This window comes from Ambystoma mexicanum, chromosome 13 (assembly GCF_040938575.1).
Source record: "Ambystoma mexicanum isolate Mex_15411 chromosome 13, UKY_AmexF1_1, whole genome shotgun sequence".
NCBI lineage: Eukaryota > Metazoa > Chordata > Amphibia > Caudata > Ambystomatidae > Ambystoma > Ambystoma mexicanum.
In genome coordinates, this window is record NC_090938.1 from 341233224 (window position 1) to 341259377 (window position 26154).

At 46.4% G+C, this 26154-nt stretch overlaps 1 protein-coding gene across 7 annotated transcripts in view; it reads left to right on the forward strand.

The window, feature by feature from the left end:
• HAUS4 (HAUS augmin like complex subunit 4) overlaps positions 1–26154 on the forward strand; it is an 845169-nt gene that overhangs the window by 488990 nt on the left and 330025 nt on the right. For all 7 annotated transcript variants that reach the window (XM_069633843.1, XM_069633842.1, XM_069633844.1 and 4 more), the window contains 2 exons: positions 7643–7739; positions 7886–8031. In XM_069633843.1, the coding sequence (XP_069489944.1) occupies positions 7643–7739; positions 7886–8031 (243 nt within the window). The remainder of the gene's footprint in view (positions 1–7642; positions 7740–7885; positions 8032–26154) is intronic.

The following is a 26154-nucleotide window of genomic DNA, read 5'->3' on the forward strand; positions in this document are numbered from 1 at the left end:
CATGAATTTAACGTATTCTCCGCCCGTAGTCGTCTTGGCATGCGGTATCTTGTAAAGAGTCCCAAGCCTCCGGCACCGTGGGCCAATTTGTTTCTCAGGATTGTTTTGTGGTTTTTCAGAGTACCACCTTTAACTGTGCATGGGGTCGTGCAGTGTGTCTTTTAGTCCATCTTTTCCCTGCCGTGGCCCTAGTTTTATCTCGTGTTTTTTTTTTTTATCCAATTATTATGATCTCCCCCTTAGTCTGGATATCGACTGTTTATGGGCTTTTGATCTGTTACCCAGCAGGATCTATTGATGTTGTGTTCAGGTTTACGTGTTCTGCTGGGTAATAGTCGTGCTCCCAAGATGGTTATGGTATGTGACAGTCTCACTTCCTCAAACTTCCTGAGGTTTGAGTTCCAATGTTAAATTGCGCCGTTTGTGGGTTAATCCCACCCTGTAGGTAAGGTGGTTATATTCCGGGTTGTTTACCCCCTTCGCCCCACGTGTCTCCCTCCGGGGGGGGGCAGGATCTGCATTGTGCTTATTCAAGAGTGGGTTGTGTTCTCCCACATATTTGGGAGATTATGCCCTTTTCATCCGTTTTTTTTTTTTGCCTTCTAGGATTTTAGCGTTGCAGCTGCTGGCTATGGGGCGTCACTGTTTCCTTCTATCTGTGGGCCGCCGTATCGTAGGAGCGTTTTTTCTTCACCCCCTCATGTATATTGTCTTATACTTCACACACAGTTTTAGTTCGTATAGTTAGTTTTCAAGAGGCGGTGTCCGTGTTCCCCGCCGCCCATCCTGCAGGGGGGGGGGGTGGAAGGGATGCACGAGGACCCACGCAGTTAATTAGCTGCACCAAATCCCACTTAGGGGCGAGCAGCCATCACGTTGCTGCGTATTCGTTCGGCGCTCCTGCCTCGCTGCGGTCCTTTCCTCCTTACCGATGCAGCTCCCGGGATACCTGGAGGGGGTGGCTCCGACAAGGTAGAGGGTTCCTCAGGGTAGCGGTTGCAACCCATGCTTTTTGGACGTCATATGGATTAAGGTGTCGGGAGTTCCCACTCCTGCTTCTTTCTCTCGTTTACGCCACACCTTCACTTTTCTTCCTATGCCACAGACGCGACGGCCTCCTCCGCATTCACAGGATTATGTTCGGCTTCACTTGTCCGCTTGTGCCAGGCTGCTGGACTTCTATGGTCTGTTGGCTAGAGCGTCTGCAGCTGTTTCCTAGTGTCGCGTGGTTCTGGGAAGCGGCTCGCGCCCCTCTCCTTCCCCACCAGAAATTAGATTAGCTCTATTTCCTTCCCTCGTTAGTGTTTCTCTCGCGGATTTCTACTGCTGCTAGTGAGGATCTTCAGCTTCAGTATCCGCTTCTTTCAACTGTCCGCGGGGTGCTCCGGGTTAGGATCTTTTCTGTCAGGATATTTGCCGGGACGCAGCTCTGGCTCTAGGCGGCCATTTTTGTTGCTCTCAACAGGGCCCCCCGGTCGCCCGCATGTCTGAGCTCTTCCAGCTGACGCCAGAGGAGACCAGGAAGGAAGTCTTCCTTCACCACTACTGAGAGGTGAAGAGGGAGATCATTCTGGCAGTGCCTCTCCTGGACGGCCTTTGGGATGAGGGCCTGGCGCTGATGAAGAATCCTGCCATAGCCTGGCAAAAAGACAGGCTGGAGAAGAAATACTGGGTGCTGTAGTTTACACCCAAGTACCTGCGGTCCCAACCCTCCTTGCTGATCTCGTCGGCTGCGGGGAAGAAGTCCTCAAATCCATAGTCTTCAGCCTCAGTTCCCACGGACAGTGAAGGGAAGAAGTTAGACACCATGGGTAGGAAAGTGTTAGGGAGAATTCTCTTATAAGGCTAATTTCCCAAACCTAGTGAGTCCCCCAGAAGCTTTGCTGGATTTTTGGGGTTTGTTTTTTTTCTCCTGCTAAGAGTGAGACTCTTTTCCTCCCACTCTTAGACATGATTTGAGGTGTCCTTTTGACTTGGTATGTGTTCATGGGCTATGGGGTAACTTCTTTCTACTCCATAGGGCATCATCTCTTTTGTATGTGTGTTACACAGCACCCTCGGTGCAGTAACACAGGGGTATCATAGTGACCCCCAGACATAGGCTCCATACCCTGGGACTGACTACTGTCTCCCAGGGCATGTCAAGTCACCATTGGCTTTACTAGTCCAATTCTGTGAACAGAACCAGTACAAACCATCATATTGTGGAAGTACTGGGTAGGGGTAATTCGATTTCCCCTGGGTCTGTTTTCAAGGGGGCACGGTCCAGTCCCCCCCTTGTCGAGTTTCTCGCTGGTGGCAGTGGTTACCACGCGAAATATTCCTTCGGAATACTCTCTATGGGATTTTCCCATTGATTTTAAACGCACCACTTTTTGGTGCAATGTTAAAGATACCTCCGGGTTATTTATTTAATATTAATTCCCCGGTTGGGTCTTTTTGCCAGAACTCAGTTCTAAAATGGCGTTTGTGTCCGTCTCTGTGACTCTGACCAAGGTCGAGCCCTTTGTTCCACTATTTTGGCAGGCTTCTCCACAGAAGCCCTCCAACTGGTGCCACTCTGTCTGGGTTCCATAGGAGGGGTGGAGGGGGGATTAGGCACCCTGGACTGCATTGCCTCGGCAACCCAAGTCGTACTCTCTTCTGATTGGCCCAGTGGTGAGCCGCCATGTTCACCACTTAGCATGTGTGATTGACAGCTAGGCTGATGAATGGGGGTTTTTCTGCATAAAAGCAGGGCCTTTGGGACTGGAACTTCAGAAGTCGCCACAGGACCTAAAGAATCCGAAGAGGGGAGAAGCTGAGCCATCTACGACACCACTGTTGGAGCCGTGCTGTAAAGACCTCACCACTTCCCCAAAGACAGAGGAGATCTTCTTCCAGGAGCCTTCTTCCCTTTGAGCTGGTGGGACCAAACAGTTCGCCTTTTTCGCCTTCCTGGACGACTCGTGGTCGAATCGCCCGTGCCAAGCACTCCGGTGGCGGATAGCCACGCTTCACCACTAACCGCGAATAAAAGGATTGTACCTTTTTAATCAGGAACTCCGCGGCTGGTTTCTTCCCTGGCAGTGCAACGACCTCAAGCTTTCTTCCTCGTCGAGATCCTCTCTTCCTCTGGTCGAAGCCACGACTTGCACCCGCTGCCAGGAATAAGTGCCACCGCTGGAGCTTCCTCACCATTTCAGGTACTGTGTTCCGCCTGGTCTCCCTTTCAACGGATTTTCCAAGGTGTCTCGTAAATCCTTGACCTTCCAACTGGGTTGACCTCAGACCTGCTAACTTTGCCTTTCTGATCTGATCCAACCTTTTTCGACTTTGCTGCAAAGACTTTGAGTGCATTTCCACTGTGTGATCTTGGGCACATTCCGCCTTGCTCTCCAAGAGTGGGCCTGGCCTATGAACTTTTTGCTCTACTGTAGACGCTGCCTTTCTTGACTTGCTGTGGTTTCTTAAAAGTGTTAGTACTGTTATTTCCATACTTTGCCTTTTCTCTCCCTTTTTAAACAAATTATTGGAGTGCCATCTAAGGTTACGGCGCTCATCTCTGTTTTGCTAATAAGTGGTGTCTTAACTTAGACTTGTCGAATAATTTAACTAGGGAGGTGTATATACTTATAGTGCCTGTGTTTGAACTTGCTTGATATATTAGTGCCAATGTATTTTCATAAGTGTGTTTTTAAATAAATAATTATATACTTTTATACCAAAGCTCTGGTCAGTGTTTACTTGCCCTACTGTACTTTTTGTACCTAATGTGTATACTCTAGTTACTGCTTAACTCTTCTTGAGAGAAGTCTGACTGCTCAGCCACAGCTACAGGATTCTGCCTAACAGAAAGTGATATACCCGGTGGCAATGATGGTCAAGGGGGTGAATGGTCTTGCGATCCTGGCCAGGTACGAGAGGGAACTGTGGTATAAGATGGCCCCGCTGCTGGAATTTCTCCCTGACAAGCGGGTCGAGGCGCTGGAGATCCTCCAGGAGTGCGAGGTGGCATCCGGCCATGCCATCACTGTGGCCCTTGATTTCCCAGACATGGGGTTCAGACAGATGGGGAACGGTGTCTGCTTCAGTCATCGTGGCTGGTTGAAAGCCACCAGTTTCGGCAGGAAGTTCAGACGAGGGTCCTGGCCGTGCCGTTCCGGGACAATCTTTTTGGGAAAGCCGTCGACAAATTGTTGCAAGCCAGCAAGACCGACACGGAGACGGGCCGTGCCCTGGGCACGCTCAGCAACATTGCCCTTCCTTTCGTGCCTTAGGAGGTAAATCTGGAAGATCTCCAAAGGGTTTTGGCGGGGGATCATCCTCGTACCACCAACCCTCCGTTTCCACGACCCAGCAGGCCTACAGGGGTCGTTCCAAGGCTTTTGGAGGTGGCCCTGAAGCAGGATTGAACCAGCCAGTATGCCGTGTCCCCACCTATGCACCCCAGTGGGAGGCCGGCTGGCGGGCTTCATCAGCGAGTTGGAAAAGATCTTGACCGACCGATGGGTGCTGGACCATCTCTCGCCCACTGACACACTCTAGAGTTCCAGCAGAATTGTCCGCAGATACCACTGGTGGTCCGGCAGGAACAGCACATCACTCAGCTCCTGCAGAAAGTATGGGCCATGCTAAGAAAAGGGGCGATATAGCTGGTTCCAAAGCGACTCCAGGGGTCCGGAGTCTACTCCAGATACTTCTTTGTAAAAAAGGCTGGGAGCTGGAGGCCCATTCTCGACCTGCGTCGTCTAAACAAGTTCAAGTCCCAGAAATTCAGGATGGTTGCGTTGCAACACATGCTCAGCCAACTGGAGGAAGGGGACTTCCTAACGTTGCTAGATCTAGAGGACGCTTACTTCCACGCCACCATTCAAGAGCAACATGGGAAGCTCCTGCGCTTCGTCGTAAAGGGAAAGCACTACCATTTCAAGGCCCTCCCCTTCGGACTAAAGTCAGCGCCTAGGGTGTTTACAAATTGCCTAGCACCTGTGGCGGCCCATCTGTGTCTGCAAGGGATACATATGTACCCGTACCTCGACGACTGGCTCATCCGAGCCAAGTCAAGGTAAATTGCTGTTCAACACACAGACAGGACTGCCTTGCTGCTGACGGATCTGGGGTTCTCAGTGAACTCGCCGAAGTCCTGCTTGATTCCATCGCAGAATGTGCTGAGCCAGGGGTCCAGGCTCAACATGGTCTCCTACCTGGCGGCCCCCTCAGAAGAGAGGCTATCGGCCATTTTGGGCACGGTGCAACGGCCCTTGGCACTGAAGATCGCCACAGTACAGACCAACAAGTTGCTGCTCTGCATGATGTCGCCTGGTATTTACCTGATCAGGCTCTGCAGGTTGCGGATGCGGCCCCTTCAGGAATTCCTGGACACTCAGTGGGTCCAGGTGTCCAGAATCTTTGCAGACAGGATTGTGCTTGATGAGGAGTTTCGTCGAGCGATAAGGTGGTGGGGCGTGCGCTCCAACACAGCCCGGGGCACGGATTTCCAGAGTCCCCATACCAAGAGATGGTCGCCACAGACGCATCGCTGGAGGGCTGGGGAACCCACACCGGACGTCTCCACGCCAGAGGCCTGTGGCTACTGGAGGAGAGGGATCTCCACATCAATGTCCTGGAACTGCGAGTAGTGTTCTGGGCCCTCAAGTTGTTCCTTCCATCACTCAAGGGCTATGTGGTGAGGGTCTTCACGGACAATACCACCACGTTGTTCTACATCAGGAAGCAGGTGGGCACCAGATCCCCAGCGTTCTCCAGAGAGGCGCAGGACTTGTGGCACTGGGACATCACCCTGGGGAAGTCAAGAACACAATCGCCGACTCCCTCAGCAGGGAGCTGCCATCTTGCCATGAGTGCGAACTTCGACAGGATCAAGTGGGCAGCCTCTTCAGCTGGGGCAGACCCCAGATCGATCTTCTTGCGACGGCAAACAAACTCCAAATGCTAGAGGTTCGCCAGCAGGTTCCACCAGCTGGGGAGCATGGAGGACACATTCTCCTTCCCGTGCAAAGGCCTGTTCCTGTACGCATCCCCGCTGTTGCCTCTCCTCCTGCGAGTCATCAATCAACTAAAACTGTGCCAATGCAGGATGATCCTCGCCGTCCTGGCGTGGCCGAGGCACTTTGGTAACTCTCCCTCCCCTCCTGCCCCTCTGCGGCTCTTCTTGGTCATACTGCCACTTTACATGCTACAAATTATGAAGCTGGCTGTCGGAGGAGGGGCTCAGGGAGATGGCACTCATTGGCTGGAGGTAGTATGACCCAGAGCTCAGTGATTAGTTTATAGGAGAATTACAGTTTGTAAGTGAAAGTGAAACTGTTTTTTATTTTACTGAGGATTCCCGGCCTGATGACGGGGAATATTAATGAGCATGTGAATCCATGCCAGACCCATGCTGGAGAACAGTTACAGGCCTTTCTATTTCAAATAAGTAAAGAGTCTAAAATATTGAGAAGAACAAGCATTGCCCAAGTCAAGAGGGATAAAGGTGACTGTTCTCATAGTACCAACAGTAGAAGCGTGGTTGTTGGAAAACAGAAGCAGCAGCACAAAAAAGCATCCTGATAAATATACCAAATGTACAGTTGTAACTTAAAGAATTGTGTATTATTGACATTTTTAGAATGACACTTCTGTTGAACTGTGGGAGACAAATTATTATCATAACCAGGATTACCATTGGTGGTAATTCTTTTCCGGAAGTTGGAAAGGGATCTTTTCATCCAGGAACAAAAGAATTGTTACCAGTGGATTTTGGTTTGTTGGAACTTTTGCTTTGACTTTGAAATTTCAAGATTGCGTCCAAAACCTTTATTTTGTCTTGTTGAATCTTTTGGCGGTTTACTTGAATACTGGGGAAGGTATCCCACCCAGGACAGATGAAAGCTATTTCGATACTGTTTATGTTGTTTATTATATTGTTATATATAATTACCTTTTATGTTTGTTTAGTGTGAGGGCCAGTTTACCCATGCTAGAGAATGTTCCCTTAGCCTCTAGATTAGGTAGGGAATTCCTTTGTAGAGTAGGGCCAGGAAGATATTTTCTTAATATAACTTCTTTAATAAAATGGCATATTTTGAGAAAACTACAAGCAGTTGTCTGCGCATAACTGACCCCTCAAGCCCTTCCACTCATTTCTCTCTCCCTGTTGCTTTAACTTTTCCTCTACCTTCCTGCCTCTCTTGCTATATTCCTTTCTCTCTTCACTGCCATTTCCCAATCTGCATTACCCCACTGGCTCCCTTGCCACTTCCTACATCACTGCCTTTCTTCCTCAGATTCCCTCCCTCTATCATCAATTGCAATGTTTTACTGCCTCTTACCAAATCATTGCTCTCCAAACCCCTGTACTTACCCTCTCCCTTTTATTCCTTTTGCTGCATCCTTGCTGCTAGGATTGCATTTTTCCATTTCACTCTTGTTAATTTCCAACCCCTTCTTTTACATCCCCCACATTGCCTTCCATTCTGAGAATGTTTGCTTTCCTCTGTTAGTGTGGTTGGATATTGTTTTTCTTCTAGTGCTTTCCTCACTCTCCGCACTTGGCTTTATGGCACTAAGCATTGAGGCTTAAGCATCAATTAGCCTAAACTGCAAAGCATAATTAATTTTTAGTATGTCTCTCCCTGCTTCTTTCTTTGCAACTCAGGAAATGCAGCAAATGAAGGAGCAGTTTCAGAAGAAACTTGAGACCAGACTGAAAGAGAAATGTTCCTCCCTGCTAACCTTTCACCAGCCTGAGACAGGTAAGTTGTCAAGAACTACAAAATCTGAAACCTTAAGTTCAGCAAACCGCAATGATACCACAAGTCCCTGGTCTATAATCGGCCATGCAGAAGCCGGGGGCCCAGTTGGAGTTTGACCTCTATCGTTTTCTCTCTCTCTCTGTAAGATATGAACAGTGACTTGCTGAAGGCCATGAAAGCCCTGCAGTTGGTGGTGATCTTGCAAGATGAGAAAAGACGGTTGCAGAGCGAGACTGAGAAGTGCAAGGAAATCACAGCGCTGTTGGAGAAGCAGAAGATGGCATTTCCTCCGGTAATGGTTGGGAAGATTTGGGTGGAATGAGGGAGTGATGGGGCTCATTTTTAGGCCCAAGGAATTTTTGCGGGGGGGAATTGGTTTCTGCTTTTGTTTTTATATTAACTTCTTTGAATGATGCTGTAAACAAAGCCATTATGCAGGCTCGGTGCTACCGTGTCTGCATGGGCACAACATTAATTCAACATGTAAGACTGTCTTTTGAAGCCATGGTCTGACGACACTCCTCCCCACACTCATCTATTATTCACCTAAAGCACAATGATCCGTTTCATTTTTATTGTCATGTGGTTATTATCAAATCTTTGACAAAGCAAACAATTACTTTATTACATTGCATTGACACTCAAATAAAAATGTAAAAAATCATGAAAGAGCTACATCCAAAGAATTTGTTAAAATGCACAAATAAATACAATAGATATACTCAACATCAAATTGCTAAAATACATAGTTATCACCATGCTAAAAAAATTAATTCAAGCTTCAAAGATCGAATTAAGTTGTACGACCCGCTAAACAAAGGTGCCAGAACGAGTACCTGTATTCCGCGGTAAGTTGCGGGACAAAACACTTAAAATAAACCTCCTGCTTTCCCGTAAACTCTGGAGAACCAAGAACAAGAAAATGCTCCACCGTTTCCACTGTGGAGGGTATATTACAAAATCGACATGTCACCAACAGTGAGGATGCGAAATTCTAACCACACATTTTCCCTTTGTAGGAATTAGATTCCATTGAAAACAACCAAAAGGTCGCCGAAACGATGGGTGGGGTAAATGGTTAGCAACATTGCAATAGTCTTGGCATTTTCATAGTCTGATTTGAAGTGGTTCAGGGAATCATAGGAGTACATGTGTAAATTGTCACTGTCCAATTGTCACTGCCCAATCCTGTCTTTAAAGATTTTTCTTTAACATTGTGTGGGTTTTTCAATATGTCCGTCAAAGACAGACCCAACCCAGAGAGACCACCATGGTAAGACTACCATCCGAAAAAGCAACAAGATATTTATCACCTGCTTTCTCAATTATCCCCTTCAAATCTGTATACAATCAAGAGTCCAATTGTGAGATCATCATTTTGTAGTAAAGTGCTAAGTGCTTCCAATGCGCTCTACTCTTTAAAGAAAAAAGACCCAAGTCATATCTCATCACAGCAAGTGGGACACTGTTAGGTACATGTAAGACTTGTCTCCATAAGTTTGCATCAATTTGCAGGAAACAATTCAAGTGCCTATCCTGGTAGTATCCCAATACCGTTTAGAATCTTTGCGATTATCTTCCCCTCATAAAATCTAATAGCCAGGATGATAGAAAACTTTCCATACTTAGAATCTACTCTTAGTAGCTGGTTATCCAAAAAAGTCCATGAGAAAGCTGCCAATTCTTCACTAACAACTTAGATTCATGAGCACAAATAGGAAATCCCAAGTATGTAAAGTGTCACACTTTCTCCAACACTTCATATTCCACATACCATTAAAATCCCTTGGTGCCTTTTTCCTTTTTAGTTACACAAGACGCAACTTTATTTTTTTTTTGTTGATTTGATGGCTATGTGCTGTCACAAAGATGTAAACGCATTTATCAAACACTGGAGTCCCATGGGGATGATGTCAAATATTAGAAAATCATCTGCATAGGCAACCCAGGTAACCTTCAACTTATCAACACATGGGGTCACACAGGTAGAGGTTCAATAGGGAGGGTGCAAGAACACACCCCTGCCTAAACCCTTTTACAGTTCCCATTTTCCTAGACAAAGTGCCTGCACGATCCAAATGGATCTTAATGTTCGTATTTGTGTGTAGGGCAATTATCACTCGGAGAAGCCCAGATGGGATACCCCAACCCTGTAACTTTGACCACAACAGATTACAGTCTACCATGTTAAAAGCGGCATATAGGTATAGCGTTGCCACAAACACTGAATCTGTTTTTTTGTTCCAGACTTGACTTTGATTTGCCTTAAGGATCAAGCCATTCAGGCGGTTATGGTTTTTCCGGAAGCAGATTTGCCACTTTGGAATCCCAATAGCTGCCCTTTGCCAGGACTCCAAGTGCTCTAGCTGTATAACCGAGAAGACTTTACTGTCCGCATCCAAAAATAGCAATTAGGCAGTAATTGGTTGGTTTAGAACGAGAGCGCCTCTTATAGATTGGGACAATATGTGCAGTAGACCATAAGGGCGTGAGTAAACTTGTTTCCACAGTATCGTTAAAGGTGGTCTTTTGTATTGTTGCCCCGATTGCTGGATCGTCCTTGTTAGGCCGAGGGGCCCAAGAGGAGCTGATATTTTGAATAATTCGCAATACTGAGTGACAATCAAATGATCAAACCCAACCATTGTTGTCCCTAGGAGGGAGACTGAAAGAGTTGTTCTTCACCCTACTAGACAAAGCAAATACCCTTTCAAAGTGTGCAATCCATTGGTCTTCCGATATTGACACCATTCTATGGAAGGATTGAGGCCCATTCATCTTGTTAATTAGGGTCCAGAATGCTTGCACATCTTTTTTGTGAAAGGATGTGGCATTAATTTAGCTTCTAACTGTAAGTGCAGGGCCCAGTTACTCCTCAACCATGGTCTATAAGTATGTTGTATTTGCTTTATCGCGAGCTCTCTTTGCTCGATTCAACCTGAACCCCGGTTTTGTATTGTCCTGGTCTCCGCCCACATAGTCCTTTTCTTATGGACGTGTTTCTTAGTCAAATTTTTACCTCGAAAATTGGCTGTAATGCCGGAGCAGAGCAAATCTTTCACAAAGCCTTCTATATTCTGGACTCCAAAATAAAAAAATTATTGATTTGATTTTTTGTTCCGCACCACTCGCCCATTGGCCTCAGGGTGGACACAAAAGACGAGAAACAAGACGACCAAACAATGGATTACAGATGGGGAAAGGCAGTGGACAGTTTGTTTTAGTCAGGTTTCACGTTAAACAGGAGGGCATTAATCAGTTACTTAAAGTCCTTGAGAGAAATGGCCAGCCTTAGATCCAGGGAAAGCTTATTCCAGGCTGAGAGGGCTTGAATATCAAAGCTGGTTCTGCCGAAGCTTGTCAATTTGAATCTCGGTTGAGACAGTTTATGTAGGTTGTAGGTTCGTAAGTTGCATCTCAAAGGGAGAGGGACAAGCCGGTTTGCTAGATACTGAGGTGCATCACGATTTTGGCACTTGAACGTGGGGGATAGTAGTTTGAGTAACACTATGTTTCACAGGTAACAGTGCAATTCCCTCCGTGCCTTGGTTATATGTTCTTTCTTGGATAGGCTGTGTATTGCCCGAACAGCACCATTTTGGATAACCTTGGGTGCTGTGATCTTATTTTTTGAGGTACCCAACAATAGACTGTTGCAGTAAACATGGCGTGAGTTAACTAAGGCCGTAGCCAACAGTGATCTATTGCTCAAAGAGCGAAAAGGGAGGATTTAGTTAAACAGTTTGATGACCTAGCCACATGATGCCTGTATTTGAGCAACCTGAGGTTTGATGGTGAGCTCTATGTTCAGAATAACGACCACGGTTTTAACACTTTTGGCTACTCTGATATTACTTCCAGCAATCGGGAAGCGTTCATAGTCCGGGGCAAGTTTGTTTAGCCTCTGTCTGGAAGCAAGGATTAAAAGCTCTTTTTTTGGTTGTTAAGAGCAAGGGAGTTTGTCACCATCCTTTCCTGAACAGACTCATACATTTTATTGATGGAATGAGTCTTGATTGTAACAGCCAGACAATTCCAGTATGACCTACCTGGGTGTCATCTGCATAGTTGGTGTACTGGACACTGTGAGCAACCCAAGCATGTTCTCGCTAGAAATCCCAGTATCCTTTGTTCAGGTGGCCTGGGTAGGGCCAGTGGAGGGCTTTCTGGATTCTCCTAAACTCCCCAGTGAAAACTATACTTCCCAGAATTCCTCCCCTCTGTTCCTTTCTAAAGCTACTGAGATGAGGAAGAGAGAGATTGGGAGGATGAAGATTACCAGCAGGGAACCACAGACAACAGACTCCCCCCAACTACAGCAGATGATACCTCTAAAGAGGACAGTCAGAGTCAGGCATTCCCTTGTAACCACTCGCACCTGGTTCTAGTTAAAACCTCCAGGAAGTATAAAAGGCGGAGCTGGAAAGCACACTCTGAGCGAGTTGGAGATGCGGGTAGGTGCAGGAAGCCAGAGAAAGACCCGAAGAGCTGCAGAGACCCTGGGAGATCTGGAGGAGGAGAAAACCACCCGGACACTGGCCCTGTGAGTCCACAGTAGACAGCACTGAGGTGTGGGAGCTGTACCTCCAGAAAGCAAGACCATGGGCAGCTGGGATTGCCTGGCGGTACTTACAGTAGGACTCCTCCCCTGGACCAGTCAGGTGAACTCAGGTCTCGGAGTCAGCCGAAGAGACCCTGACCTCAGAAGATTATCCCCTCTTAGCTCCTGCAGCTCACAAGGTCAGAAAGTGCAGTTTTGGGGAGCTGAGAAGTGGGAGCAAAATCCTGACAGTGCAGTCTGGGACTGGAAGTCCCAAAACCCTTTTGGAAGTTTGGGAACCTTGGCAGAGGGAGGCCCTTTATGAACCTTGTGAACATTTGAAGGAGAACATTTTGGAGAATAGTCTGCGCCCAGAAGAGGGAGGCCCTTTGTGAACTCTAACAGGGGTCCGAGCCCGGCGGAGTGAGACCCTTGTGAAATTTTGTGGAAAGAAACTGGCACCAGAGACAGTGGTCCAGGGCCACGTGGGCACTCATTCGAAGGTCTCTGGCTGGTCCCCCTCTCCCGAACAAGGAGAAACTGCAGGCACCAAGAGGCCCTATGGGAGGTCAGAGTAAGGTGTCCAAGTGGTCATACGAGGGTCACACCAAACCTCTTGTATGGTCAAACGTTTTTGACATGTGCTGGTGAATGAATTGTGCAAAGCCTGACTCGGGGCTTTAGAGAAATAAAGCCTGACTCGGGGCTTTAGAGAAATAAAGCCTGACTCGGGGCTTTAAAGGAAAGTCTGTCTGGGGGCATTAAAGGAAAGCCTCACTGGAGCAAAGACCCAGACTTGAGTAAAGTGAAGAACCTAAGGGGTCTAGAATGGCTTTCTGATGAAATTGTGAACTGTGGCGAATGTTAACCCGACGGAGGGATGCCGAGAGAAAGCCAGGGGAAGGGAACCCCCACTTTCTTATGTGAACGGGGGGTACTTACGAGTACTCCCACTTCATAAAAAAACACTGGACCCCAATGTTCCCACTAATTACTGCCCTATCACAACGGTACCTTTCCTCCTGAAAATACTTGATAGAATGGTTTACCTGCAAATTCAAATGCACAACCTTCTTGGCCTCTACCAGTCTGGCTTCTGCCCTGGTCACGGAACGGAAACTGCCCTTTAGACCTCAAAATCCAAATGGATTAGATCAAAGACCAGGGTAATCTAGCCATCCCCATCCTGCTCGACCGCTCAGCAGCCTTTGATTTGGTAAATCACAATATACTCTGCCAACACCTCTCCCTAGCAGCCCACTTCCCAACCAAAGCCATAAAATGGATAGAATCTTTCTTGTCCAACTGCTTAATGAGTGTTTTCAACCACTGTGGCTACCCCACCAGCCGCAGTCACTTGTGGAGTACCACAAGGCTCCTGTGTCTTACCAAAACCTTTCACCAAGCCACTCTTCAACCTCTTAGACAGCCTGGGTGTCACATACACTAATTACGTGGATGACACCCAAATACTCCTACCCATCACCAGCAATTATGACTCTGACTCCAACATACTGAACGAAATATACTTAACCATTCAATCCTGGATGGCGCAACACAAGCTCTGCCTCAATGACGAGAAAACGGAACTACTCCTCATTGGCACTCAATGTCGGCTAAATAACCTCTAACTCTTATAAATCCTTCACCATTGATGGAAACATTATCACTGCATCCAAAGAGGTAAAAAACGTAGGAGGATATCTAGACTCATCGCTCTCCCTACCAAGGCAGGTAAACGCGATCGCCTCAGCTTACACCGCCAAACTGATAATCGCCAGCAGACCATTCCTGACCTTCGACAACTGTATCGCCCTCGCCAGAGCCCTTATACTGTCTAGGATTGACTACTGCAACTCCCTCTTTGCAGGATTTAACTCGTGCAACATTAACAAACTACAAATCTTCCAGAACAATGCTGTTAGAGCTGCACTCAAAATTACTAAAAATAACCCCATCACATCAGCTAGACTCAATATCCACTGGCTCCCGGTCCGGTAACGCATCACATTCAAAACCTTATCTTGATCCGCAAATGCCTAACAAACAGTGCCCCGATCTATCTAGCTAGACAAATCTCCAAGGCCCAAACCAATAGACCTACCCGTTCGGCTTATACATGCCTCCTAATGTTAGGGAGAATTCTCTGTTAAGGCTAATTTCCCAAACCTAGTGAGTGCCCTAGCAGCTTTGCTGGATTTTTGGGGTTTATATTTTTCTCCTGCTAAGAGTGAGACTCTTTTTCTCCCACTCTTAGACATGATTTGAGATCCTTTGACTTTGCAATGTGTTTAATGGGCTATGGGGTCTTTTACTCCATAGGGTTTCATGTGGTTTTTGGTAAGCGTGTTACACAGCACCCTCAGTGCAGTAACACAGGGGTGTCACAGAGACCCCCAAACATAGACTCCATACCCTGGGACTGACTACTGTCTCCCAGGGCATGTAAAGTCACCATTGGCTTTACTAGTCTTAAATTGGGAACAGAACCAGTACAAACCATCATATTTTGGAAGTACTGGTAGGGGTAATTAGATTGCCCCTGCGTCTGTTTTTCGAGGGGGCACTGTGCAGTCCCCCCTCGTCGAGTTTCTGGCTGGTGGCAGTGGTTACCACGCGAAATATTCCTTAAGAATATTTACTATGGGATTTTCCCATTCATTTTAAACGCACCACTTTTTGGTGCAATGTTAAAGATACCGCCGGGAGTAGGGCAATGCAGTGGGAGGACCATGGAGGGGGCTCCAACATCCCCATTTTGTACAAAGTATTGTATCAGGGCCGAGGCACGATTTGAATTTTGAAAGGCCAAATCTGCACAGGGGAGTGTTGCAGTCTAAAAGTGGGGTAGAGTTGGCCAATCGGTATGGGGCCTTAACCCCTTGTGAGGAGTTGGACTGACGTCTGGTTGGGAGGTGTTGCCCTCATGAGCAGATGGGTTGTGTGGGTGAGGAGAAGCCGATGGGTCTGGAAAATGTGGGCGAAGCAATGCCACCTTTTACAGCATTTGCTGCTGCCAGTTTTTTATCTTGGAATATAGGAGGAATATAGGGGGGCAAGGGAAACATTTGAGGAGGAGGATATAATGGAGTTTTAGAGGTCCCATGATGTCATTCTTCTCCAGGAGACTTGGACCTTGGATACACCTCATTTGGGATACCATCGGGCAAGAACCTGAGGGGTAGATGCTATGGGGGGCTGGCCATTTTGATCAAGGCATCGTTGGTCTGCTGGGTCCAGGTGGTGGAATCCAAGTTGAACTTCCTGCAGGTTCTCTGCATTACATCCCCCAAGGGTGGGTCCAGTATTTATCTGGAACATTTATAACAGCCCTCACAAGGCTCAATGTATTTCTGGATGATTTTCTCACTAAGGGTAGGAGTGGTAAAGAGTATTGCATCTGGGGAGGTGATTTTAAAGTTAGAATGGGCCCAGGGGTGCCACATGATATACTGTATCTATTGGAGGATTGGACATTGAATATCCTGCCGCCCAAGATGACAGATGAGAAGGTGTGCGTCAAAGGTCTTCAATTGTATCTTTGGCTTCAAGAATGGGGTATGAGCACAGCGAATGGACGCATAGCTCCAGATATCCCATGTAATCGTACATTCCCCAACCATTAAGGTTCATCCACGATTTACTATTTTTGCATCTCCTTAGAACTACATCCTCCGAGCGGATAGGACAGAATCAAGAGGCGGTGGCCTGGCTATAATTGCCAAAACACATCTCAACATCAGACTCTACTCCTCTACCCACCTCCCATCATGCGAATCACTCACAGCCAAGCTGCCCATTACTAAATCCCAAACGATATCCATCCACCTACTCTACAGATCGCCCGGACCTCTAGGATCCTTCGAGGAAGACTTTAGCACCATCCTCACTAACAACCTGAAAAACTCCTCCCAGAGCCTTCTCCTTGGAGATTTCAACCTAGGTTTTAAAGACCCCAAGGATCACCACGCCACCCTCATCAACAATACCCTATCTGAATTAGGCTTCACCCAAAAAGTATCTGGCCCCACCCACAACAAAGGGAGAACCCTTGACTGGGTCGCAGACTTCAACTGTGTGGCTGCCATCACTGACAACTCCCCCCCCCAACCTTGGTCCGACCACCACCTACTCTGCTTCAAACTCGAAGCCTCGAGCCCCATCATTAACAACGAGATAGCCTCTGCCATTCCCACGAGAAGTAAGAAAAAGATCACAGTGGAAAATCTGATCCCTCTGATCCAACCTACACTTAACCAACTCCCCGCCACCCTCAACCCCCATGACCTCGTCGAAGGCTATAACAAATTCATGCGCACAGCCTTAGACTCCATTGCACCTTCAAAACTAAGAAAATGCAAACCCAAAAAGCACCTCAACCACTGGTTCTCTAATCACCTTAAAACTCTCAGAACAGAAAAACGCAAAAAGGAACAGGCCTGGAGACCATCTCCCACAGACCTCAATAAATCAATACTCAATAAAATAAGGTCCAACTACAAAAAAGAAATTATAGCTGCCAAGCAAGAATCCTACAACATGAGAATCGCGCAATCTAACTCCAGTACCAAAGAGCTATTCACAATAATTAAAGAACTGGAAACACCAGTGCTAATTCCTGACACCTGTGTGAAGGACAAACAATGGTGCTCTAGTGTCCAAAATGCCCTAAACAATAAAATCACAAACCTTCAAACTAAAATTAAAAACAAGAAAGAATCCTTAACTAAACAGACCAACCCTACCAACACGACCCCGCGCCCCACGCCCCAACTCCCGTTGCCTGCCCCCTCCCGCTTTAGCTTCTCCAAGGTCTCCACTCTAGAAGTGGAAAAAATCATCCTTAGTCTAAAGCCATCCAATTGTCAGGGCGACCTCTGCCCCCCTCAAATCATTAAAAATGCGGCAAGAAACCTCTCTCCATTCATCACAAGACTTATCAACGCTTCGTTCTCCTCAGGCACCGTCCCCAGAAACCTCAGAGTCCTGGGTCCTCCCCCTTCTCAAAAAAACCTTCCCTCGTCCCGTCCATTCCCACAAACTACAGACCCATTATCACCGTTCCCTTCCTGCTCAAGATTTTAGACAAGACAGCCTACCAACAAATACAAAAATTCCTCGAATCAAACCATCTACTCTGTATTTGGCAATCAGGTTTCAGACCCCAACACGGGACAGAAACAGCCCTTATCGACCTGAAGGCTCAAATCGACACTCTGAGAGACAATGGGAAAACTGCCCTACTGCTCCTCCTAAACCTATCCGCAGCATTTGACCTGGTCGACCACAAAATCCTATGCAATCACCTCGACTCTGCTGCCCACTTCTCCCAAGAAGCCATCGGCTGGATCGAGTCCTTCCTCAACAATAGATCCATGCGTGTCTTCTCTACCACAGCGGCCGCAGACCCCGTCCCCAGTACATGCGGAGTACCCCAGGGTTCCTGCGTCTCACCTACACTGTACAATGTGTTCACGAAGCCCTTGTTTGATGATCTAGATGGTCTGGGTATCACCTACACTAACTATGCCGATGATACCCAGATCCTCATCCCGTTGACGGGAGACTACAACCATGATTTGGCCTTGGTGAACAGGGTGTACCTCATCATCCAGGCAAGGATGGCATCACACAGTCTATGCCTGAATGATGACAAGACTGAACTCATCATACTTGGATCCACTGCAAACCTAGCCAAACTAGACCACAATTACACCAGCTTCAGAATAGACGGGAACCTAATTAAAGTAGCCAAGGAAGTGAAAACCTTGGGAATATACATTTACTCCTCCCTCTCTTTCCATAAACAGATCAGCTCCTTGGCCTCCTCCACGGCCTACACATGTAAGCTCATAAGAGCAGCCAAACCTTTCTTATCCACCCAGAGCTGCATTACCTTAGCCAGAGCCCTTATACTATCAAAACTGGACTACTGCAATGCCTTCTAAGTAGGAGCTAGCAAACAGATTATCAACAAAATACAGACCCTGCAAAATAACGCTCTCAGAGCAGCGCTCGGCATCCCTAAGAAAGAACACAATAGGAGAGCCCATAATGGCTCAAAACTACAGACAAAATCATGCTCAAAGTAGCCTCACTTACACACAAGTGCCTCAACAACGCTGCCCCCAGCTACTTAGTCGACAGAATAAGCAAACACTCGTCCAACAGACCTACCAGAACCTCCAACGCTAATCTACTCACTGTCCCCAGATTCAAACGCACCAAAATGGGGAGCAACAGCTTCCAAGTGAAAGCAGCCCAGCACTGGAACTCCCTACCACCCCCACTAAGGGCACCCCAAATCTACTCACACTTTAGGCGCAACTACATACACTGGATAAAGAACAATGACTGCTAATCCCATCCTACCCAGACCCGGTACACACCTTGTAAATAAGTTTACTCGTAAACCTGCATACCCACGTTGTAAATATATATACACTTGTAACCTGCATACTTCCTTGTCTTTATCATGATTGCTGTAACTGTTTTCTACCCGATTGTAATTACTGTAAATACTGCAATGCAATGCTATGTGAAGTGTAACTAAGCTTTGAATAACCTTGCTGCTCCTGCGCCCTCCTACCCTCGGGTTTGGTGCGCATTACAAATAAATAAACTACAAACTACAAACTGTGGTGCAGTATTGTGAGCTTTAAGATTCTGATGGAGGCTAGAAGTGACCACCAACCCATATGCTTAAAAATGAAGGGTTCCTTTCGTGGAGGGAGAGGGGGTGGTTAGGGCTAGAAAAGTCCTCAGTAAGCCATGGAAATTCACACTCAGTTGTGTCAGAGAGAATAAAATGGGAAAGAATACGGAGAACAAAATTACATTCACACATGTCGGAAAATCTGTCTCTCATTTTGGATATACTGGATGACACTGTACCCACTGGTCATGTAGTGACACAGTTCACGAAGTTACAGGCAGCTTTGACTAAGGGATTTACGTTTAACTCCACCAAAAAGGGTAATTCCCATAGTGGAGGGTGGTTTGATGAAGCCTGCGGTGCTGCTAAAACAACTCTTTTGGGTGCTCTGAGAGCACCGACCGGTGTAAGAAATGAGATTGCCCAGGCTAGGGTGCTCTACCGGGGGGAGCTGAAGGGAAGAAAGGGAAATTGAGGAGTTATGGGAGGGCTTCCTGGACGCCTCGAGGAGGAATGACCAGAAGGCATTCTGGGAGTTCGTAAAGGGGGGCAAGCCTGATTCTAAATGGAAGAGGTCAAGTGGAATGTCTGTGGAGGATGAGGTATGGGTAGGGTATTTTGGTGACCTGTTTGGAGAGTCACAAGCAGAAGGGCAAGGGAGCGGTGTGCAGCTGTTGCAGTTCGGGTTGGATGAGGTATCCCGGGCTATTGAGCAACAGGCCAACAATCTTGCTCCGAGCCCTGATGCTATCCCATCAGATATTTTCGTAGACAATTTGGGTCTTTGGGCCCCTTTTGTTGACTGTTATTCAATGCCTGTTTGGATACAGGCTTGTACGCACTGTTGTGGAAGGCAGTGATTATTTTCCCGATTTTTAAGAAGGGGGATCCACATAGTACAAAGTCCTATAGACCCATCTCATTACTGGATACCACATTTAAAATATTTGGAAGGGTATTGTTGGGGGTACATTGAGGCCTGGTTGATGGAGAAGTTGAATCTCGCGGATATCCAGTTTGGATTCCGTCCAGGTGTGGGCACCATTGAACAGAGACTTAATCTCTACCTGCTTGTTTCCCACTCAGTGTTTTGCAAGGGGCAGGGTGTGTATCTCGCCTTTATGGATCGGAGCACAGCCTTTGACAAAGTAGGTAGATCAAAGCTGTGGACCGTGCTCGGTTCCATGGGCTGTCCAGAGAACATCTTGGTGGTACTAAAGGCATTACATAGCATGAATGAGGCATGTGTGCACAGTGGTGTGGGGGGACACTGCACTTGCTTCCTGGTCTGTTGTGGAGTCCGACAGGGGTGTGTCCTCACCCATATCCTCTTTACCCTCTATATAAATGGCTTTTTAAAAGCCTTGGTGGATACAAGGGCAGATTTTCCTTTCCTGGGGGGCGTAGGGCCATTCCGGTTCTCGCATATGCTGATGACACTGTGCTAATTGCCAGAACCCCAAGGGCCCTACAGGTGTTGATCTCTGCTTATGCAGCCTTATGGAAGATCTAGGGCTCAAAATCAACACGCAGAAATGCGCGTTGATGGAATACTCGGTGCATTGGGGTCCAGTAAAGATGCTCCCAATGATTTGCAACAGAGAAATAATTCCCAGAGTCCAGGAATTTTATTACCTGGGGGTCAGATTCTCGCAGTCGACCACGGCCCTGGCCCATATTAAGAGACAATCTGCCAAGTTCAGCCAACAAGTGGGAGGGATTTCGTGATTTTTGTCCTGCTGTAAGGGACAACCTTTGGATGTGGTTTTAAAAATGTACGCCGCACAGACTAAAGCAGTCGCCCTGCATGGAGCACCTCTTTGGGGCTTCCAGACTGTCAGAGATGCAGGTGAAGTAGAACTCTTTTTTTGAGAAGGCTTTTGGCTCTCACATGATCAGCGCCTTGTATCTCTAGCCATAGGGAACTGGGAGTGGAATTCTAGGAGGTCCAGTGGGCCTTGGCCATAATGTTTTGGATCAGGCTATGGGCTAATGAGTGTGCTTCGGTATGCCACTTTGTCATCAAGTCCCTATTGGTTAAGCGTAACTGGAGGAAAATCCTGTGGCTCTCTTATATTGACGGAGCACTGTTCAGTGGAAATTACAAGGCAATATTTCCAATAGGGAATAGGGAATCTGTTAACTAAAAGCCTTTTGAGATCCTACAAAGAGTGCCTATGTGAAACGTTTGAGGAAAAGAGATCTCATTAAACCTGTAACGATTTCAGACCGAACACATGCAGTGATCAGCCGGGTGGAAGGATGCCGAGTCTGTGGCATTGCTAGAGAGGACTTGGCACATTTTATTTGGTTTTGTTCCGCCTATAAAAATATCAGAAGGCTTACTATATTCCCGGTGCTTAGGTCAGCTAATATTCGCTCCCATAGCCAGCACTAACCTTTCTCCTGACAACAGATTTGGTTCTGATAGCAGGGGCCCTATTAACTTTCTTGAAAAGAGCGATGTACAGAAGGAAGGGCCTGCTCTCGTATTTTGTACCGCAAATAGGTTATCTCTCGTAGAATTGGAAAGCACGGTCTAAGGGACATTGGGAGTACCATGTGTGTCTTTTTTACCCTTTTATTAATTTTGTGCTTGATATATATGCAACATTTATTAAGGTTGTATGGATCACATGTGCTTTGCTTTTATGATGTGCACGTTTTTGAATGCTTACGTGAATCGAACTATAATTATTGTAGCATTGCATCTTGTTGGCTTTTATTAATAATTAGGCTTTATATATAGCGCTACAAACCCTCAGGTATCTGAGCGCTGCTTATTATTACCCACGGTGTGTGGTGCTCATTTATCGACCTCGGAAGGATGAAAGGCTGAGTTTGGCCCCGCCGGGATTCGAACCTGCGTTAACAGGCTCTGCACGGGTGTCAAAGCGGGCGCTCTACTCGCTGTGCCACTTGACCGGCGTACTTGGACACTTGTACTGAATTCAGCCAAGAGTTACATTCTTTCTAGCTATATGGTTCAAATCTGTACTGGATCTCTGCTATGTCGGTTTGCATGTTATGTTATTTTATCCAATTGTTGGAATGTTGTTTTGACTGATCTAGTCTATTAAGGTTACTCCTTTTTATATGTTATTATGAGCAATAGTTTTAAGCATCCATGCGTTGTATTATTGTACACTGTATGTGTTTGATGGATTATTTTTTTTATCTGAATAAACATGTTGAAATGGAAAAAGGTATTAACACAATGTAGTGCAATCATATTGACTTTCTTTACAAAAGTGGGGTTGCAACTCCGACGGTTACCAGCCGGGTTAATCCTCAAGGGAAGAGCATTTGTATGTGGAAAATCACAAACCGGAGATTGAAAAAGGAAGATGGTGGATAAATAACTATGATCACTGAAGCTGTTCTCATGAATGGACAACTGAAGGCAGCGCTCAAACAATGTTAAACTCGCATAGATGTAATCAATAGTAGAGTATAACCTCCCATTGTTCCATGTGAATTTACTAGGCTCATCTCCATTTACAGAGCCATTCAACCAAGCCAAGCCCCTGTAGATTTTGCACCCACACTTTACCAAACTGAGTATTTACCGTAAGAGAATGAGATGTTCATAAAACGGATTAATTTGGTATACATCTAGCATTCAATTCTCCCAGGAGGATTAGTTGGCCATCCTTATTCTGTTCCAACCAACCATTCACATGGGAGACTATTTCTTTGATGTAAACACTTAAGGGCCCTAAGCCTGTATGCCAAAATATGTTTAGTAGCAGAATGTCCCTAGTGGTATCCAATCTAAGTCTAATGTGAGTAGCCAGTATTCCAAACATTAATGAATTGGAAGAAATAATGGAAATCGGGCTGGAAGTTTTAACCACGGTCAACAGTCACACAAACTATCTCCCCAGAGCACCTTTTCACGCTGGTTGACATGCAATTTGGTAACCATTGAGGGCTGGACTTTGTAGTAACCAGGCTTCTTGTAAAGCAATCAGTGTGTGGTTTCCAAACAAGCTTCCCACTTCTGAGTTAGATAGAAAATGTTTGACCCCTAGTATTCCAAGAAAGTACTGATAGATGAAATCCTGTTTGGTAAATATTAAGGATGCATTGAAAACTTCGGCTTTTTATTTACCATAGACACCCCACAAAGCCAGGCCAGGCCACACCAGACCACTTTAAAAATGTAATGCCATCTCATTATTTCCAAGGAACTGATTTTGCCTTAGTTGTGTGTTTTCCCTTCAGAGAGCCTCCACCATGTTCTTTAGAGACTTCTCCTGAACAGAATGATTTCCCTGGGCAGGGGAGATCTCTGTATAAAGCGAGTGATCAAATCCCATAGACCTTGTTGCATCTAGTTCCTTAAAAAGCAGATTGAGAACAATTTTAGATTTAAGAGATCTGCAAAAAAATACTCTCAACATCCAGTGAAGTAACAGAAGGAAATGAGCGCAGCAACTCCAATGCATTAGAGCGATTCAGTACAATGGATTTGTTGTCGGGAAGAACACACTCGAGCAAAACCAGCAACTCCTTAGAGTGGGTCCTAAAAAAACAAACTCCGGGAATCTGCCTCTGCCCCCTGCCTGTTCTCCCCACTGATTTTACGAAGTGCCGTCGTTCCATAGGTGCCCTCACAATGTCAGCACCCCACAATCCCTTCATAACTGGATGAATTATTCGGGTTTGTATAATAGGTTTCTGTAGAGCATGGAACAGCAAAGGATTTTGTTAATGGAGTGACAAAAGGTTTGAAGCTTAGTGTAGAACCTTTCTGTGTCACACCTTGACTAAGAGAAAAAAAAATTCCATGCAGATATAACATCAGAGGCACCCATCTCGGCTTCTGAGTTCCTTGTCATCCCATTACTACCCCTCCCTACGTGTTGCTGGAGCTTGGAGGGATTCTGTGTACCCTTATCACAAGAAAAATCTTGTAAAGGCAGGGGATTTGCCTGCAGTTGATGTTCGTTATTTAATATATCAGAGCCAGCCCATGGCAACCGCCCAGCCCCGAGGTAGTTTGTATAGCATTCGGGGATCACTGATCCGAGGTAAAGTATCAGCACCCAAAGGTTGCCACTTGCCGGACTAGTGGTTCCCAATCAATACCCCGAATACATGACCTTTGTGGGAATTCAAACCTCTAGAGAACTGCCTTGTGAACCACCTCAGCTAAGTAAAATGTAGGTCTCTAGATCTTAATTTTGTTTTAACCTCAGATTTATTTTTTTATATAAAGTACAAAAAAACCTTTTTAGATGCTTGTCTTTTCTTATTGGGCAATACAATATTTTTAGATTTCTGAACTTGTTTTTCCTGGTTTCTTAGAGGCATGTTTCAAAGGCGCCTTCTCAACAACATTCACTGGCAATTATATATAAGGAACATGAGTGGCAACAGTAAAGACAGACACAAGTGATCATAGTTCAAGGTTGTTTATTGAAGACTGAAGGCAGGGGGATAAAATGCCTATCCTAAATCTAGATCTAAATCCAAGATGGGAGCAAGCATTGACCATCAAATGGAAAGAAAAATAAGGCAGTCCTAGTGGCGTTGTGTCAAATAAAAGGGCCTATACTAAAGAAACATATTGCCAATTCCTTACAACTAATTATAGAAAGAGTGTGGGATAGGGTTTCAATAAAGAAAAGAAGTATTCCAAATAATAGGTCGCGCCGTGATTTCCAGGGGTCTTCCTTCCTCACGCTTTCAAAACGTGACAAGGTGGGACCTTGGAGCACAGCACACACTCAAGCTTTCTCAGCACGAGCCGACCGTTCTGTTCCAGCTATCGGGTAGTTCGATGGTAAAGTCTCTTTTCACAAAATTCTCTTGCCTTTGAGGCCTGATGTATCCAAAAAACAAACACAAAGTTATTTTCCATAGTTCACGTTGGGTGGTGGATTCACCCCTGGGTCCACCTCTCGGCACTGATCCCTTGCGTATCGTATTCAACCATTCAATTGAACAGTTCCTTTTCCATTGAACTTTGGGTGATTACTTTTTGCCCCTGAATCTCCCTCGACTGGGCTTGGACTCACTTGACAAGGGGGACAATTCACTTCCCCTGGTCTACCAATACCTCTTACTTTCCTCAGTATTCATGTCTTTTTAAACAGTATTTCAGCCTTTTTCTCTGATTATCTGCTTCCCTCTTCCAGGTTCACTTTCGCCAACTTCTACAAACAGTTCCCAGTACTTCGGGACTCTACCCCCTTTTTGTTAGCATCCCTCCATGGGGTTCACTCTTGCCAACCTTTTACAGAACGCACTGTTCATATGCTGATCTCACCATGTGGGATTTATCTTTTCACTTAGCTTCTCAATCATCTGTTGGTCAAAGACTTTCGACGGTACAGAGGATTTTACAAGAACCCTATAGGACCACTTTGACCGTTCTTTGCCTCTTCCCAGGGGCTTCTGGTTACAGTAGTTTCTACCTTCGGATAATCGCCCAGAGTTTCCTACTTGAACACCCATGTGGTGCCATACTCCTCTGTTGCTGGTTTTCCCCTTCTTTTATCAATGTATCATTTAGCCTTTCAAAGTTCAAATTAGCCGTTGGCTACTTTTGGTTCAACACAGTTTGGTCTCTTATAGATTCTCCCCTCGACTCAACGGCTGTGATGAACTGCTTGCCTTTCTTTATCCTGGGCGTCAAGGTCGGTACCACCGAGACCAGCATCCTTCACCGTCTTGGTTATCAGCGGAGGAGGGTCTTGCGTACCGTGGATATCTGCTGCAACACACGCTGGCTATTGTTTCCAGTCTTATGATTCCTTCTGTGGAGGATTCATAGGCCTTGGTCGGAAAGGCAAAGGTTGCTTCTCTACCTGTCACCCTCTCAGTCTGCGCCGTCTTTCTCCTCTTCAACGGTTTTGCTGAGTTAGCTCTCATGTTGTGCAGTCTGCCTTGCTCGTCCTGTCCTTTCGCGCTCCACCTTTTAACCCTGTGGGGAAGGGAAAGGGCCGTTGGGTGTGTGATATTCTGGATTCTGGTCAATTGCCTGACCCTTGTATTGGGACATGTCTGGTAAACGGCTCTGGTTTTAGTCCGCTATCTTCCATGTGGTGCAAAAGTTTTTGTGTCGGGAAAGGGGGATGGGGGGCAGTGTTTTGGAATATAATAGTGGTAGGATGAAGAAAAGGTGTTGAAAGGGGTTACCACGCCTCACCCGTCGGTGTCCGACTCCTACTCCCCAAGGACCCCTCATCCGGGTGATCCTCTCTCACTAG